This window comes from Sinocyclocheilus grahami, unplaced genomic scaffold (genome assembly GCF_001515645.1).
Source record: "Sinocyclocheilus grahami isolate Dianchi unplaced genomic scaffold, SAMN03320097.WGS_v1.1 scaffold9580.1, whole genome shotgun sequence".
Taxonomy (NCBI): Eukaryota; Metazoa; Chordata; class Actinopteri; order Cypriniformes; family Cyprinidae; genus Sinocyclocheilus; species Sinocyclocheilus grahami.
Window position 1 is genome coordinate 7,030 of NW_015512715.1, and position 1,169 is coordinate 8,198.

Genomic DNA, 1,169 nt, shown 5'->3' on the forward strand with positions numbered 1-1,169 from the left:
TACTAAATATTGTACAGTATATTGCCCTCAGTGTATGAAAAATATCATGTAAGCAGCGTTTTCCCATTTTTAGTTCAACTTTGCATAAACAAATAATGTTTTATAACATTAGTAATGTGACTTTGGTTCACTTATCACACTGAAAATAACATCCTGCACATTTTGGAAAATATCACTTATGTATTGCATGCATACAGAAAACTTGCATTAGACATAGTAAGAAAATGATGCTATTCTGAGCAAAGTTTACCCAAATTTATCCACATTTTTTGTTTGTTTCTATAGTGACTATTCATCAAAATTTCTTGCTGACTGCAACAGCTGTGTTTTTGTTTCTAATGGCAGTAGTCATGTTTGGTCTGATTATAAGGTGAGTGGACGCACAGCATGTGATAATATAGCCTTCTGTTGAAATGCAGAGAGAACATAAAGTTCATACAGTATGTGTTCAACGTTGCTTGAGTTTGTACTCTGTGGAAATGACACTACACATTACACAAGCCCTCGATGACGTCCCGCCATCATCATGTACTGCGTTCAGTATTGCACTGCTTGTATTTCATTCATGTCAAGCATGCAATCGGTTTACGCAAATCTTGCACTTGCAGCTAATACTAACCGATTTACATAATAAGTGTTGTGACTAAAGTGTAGTATTCTGACCATTCTGAATTATTAACACATAATAATACAGTATAATTACTTCAAAAGGAATCTAGTCAGGTTAGATGCCATATTTAATTTAATGAGGATGAAATTAAACGAGTCTGTAAAACTGTCTCTGCTTACATCTTTACAGGAGGATACCGTTTACGTCAAAGAAGCAGCCCACAGAACAGGTATTAAACTCATGAACAGTTCAGTTCATCTTATTTTAAATGAACAAAAGGCCTCTGTATGTATTAAATGCACACTAAATTAACACTAGTGATTTTTTTATCTCTGATCAGACACCTGCAGCCACAGTCACAGAGGAGATCTATGAAAACCTGAGAAAATCAGCAGAGTCTGAGGAAAACTATAGAACATATGTGATATATGCAGATCTAAGTCTTCCTCCATCAACCTCAGACAGGTAATGATTAAAATGTCATAATGATGATTATTCGTGGGGGGAAATCTTTGGAACTGATTTATAAACCCCCTGTATGTGTTGACATACAGTACAC

At 35.1% G+C, this 1,169-nt stretch overlaps 1 protein-coding gene across 1 annotated transcript in view; it reads left to right on the forward strand.

The window, feature by feature from the left end:
- LOC107578289 (uncharacterized) overlaps positions 1-1,079 on the forward strand; it is a gene marked incomplete at its 5' end in the record, with an annotated part of 2,556 nt that extends 1,477 nt beyond the window's left edge. The window contains 3 exons of the mRNA XM_016264256.1: positions 241-370; positions 800-839; positions 951-1,079. Coding sequence (XP_016119742.1) covers positions 241-370; positions 800-839; positions 951-1,079 — 299 coding nt within the window. The remainder of the gene's footprint in view (positions 1-240; positions 371-799; positions 840-950) is intronic.
- Positions 1,080-1,169: the final 90 nt, after the last annotated feature.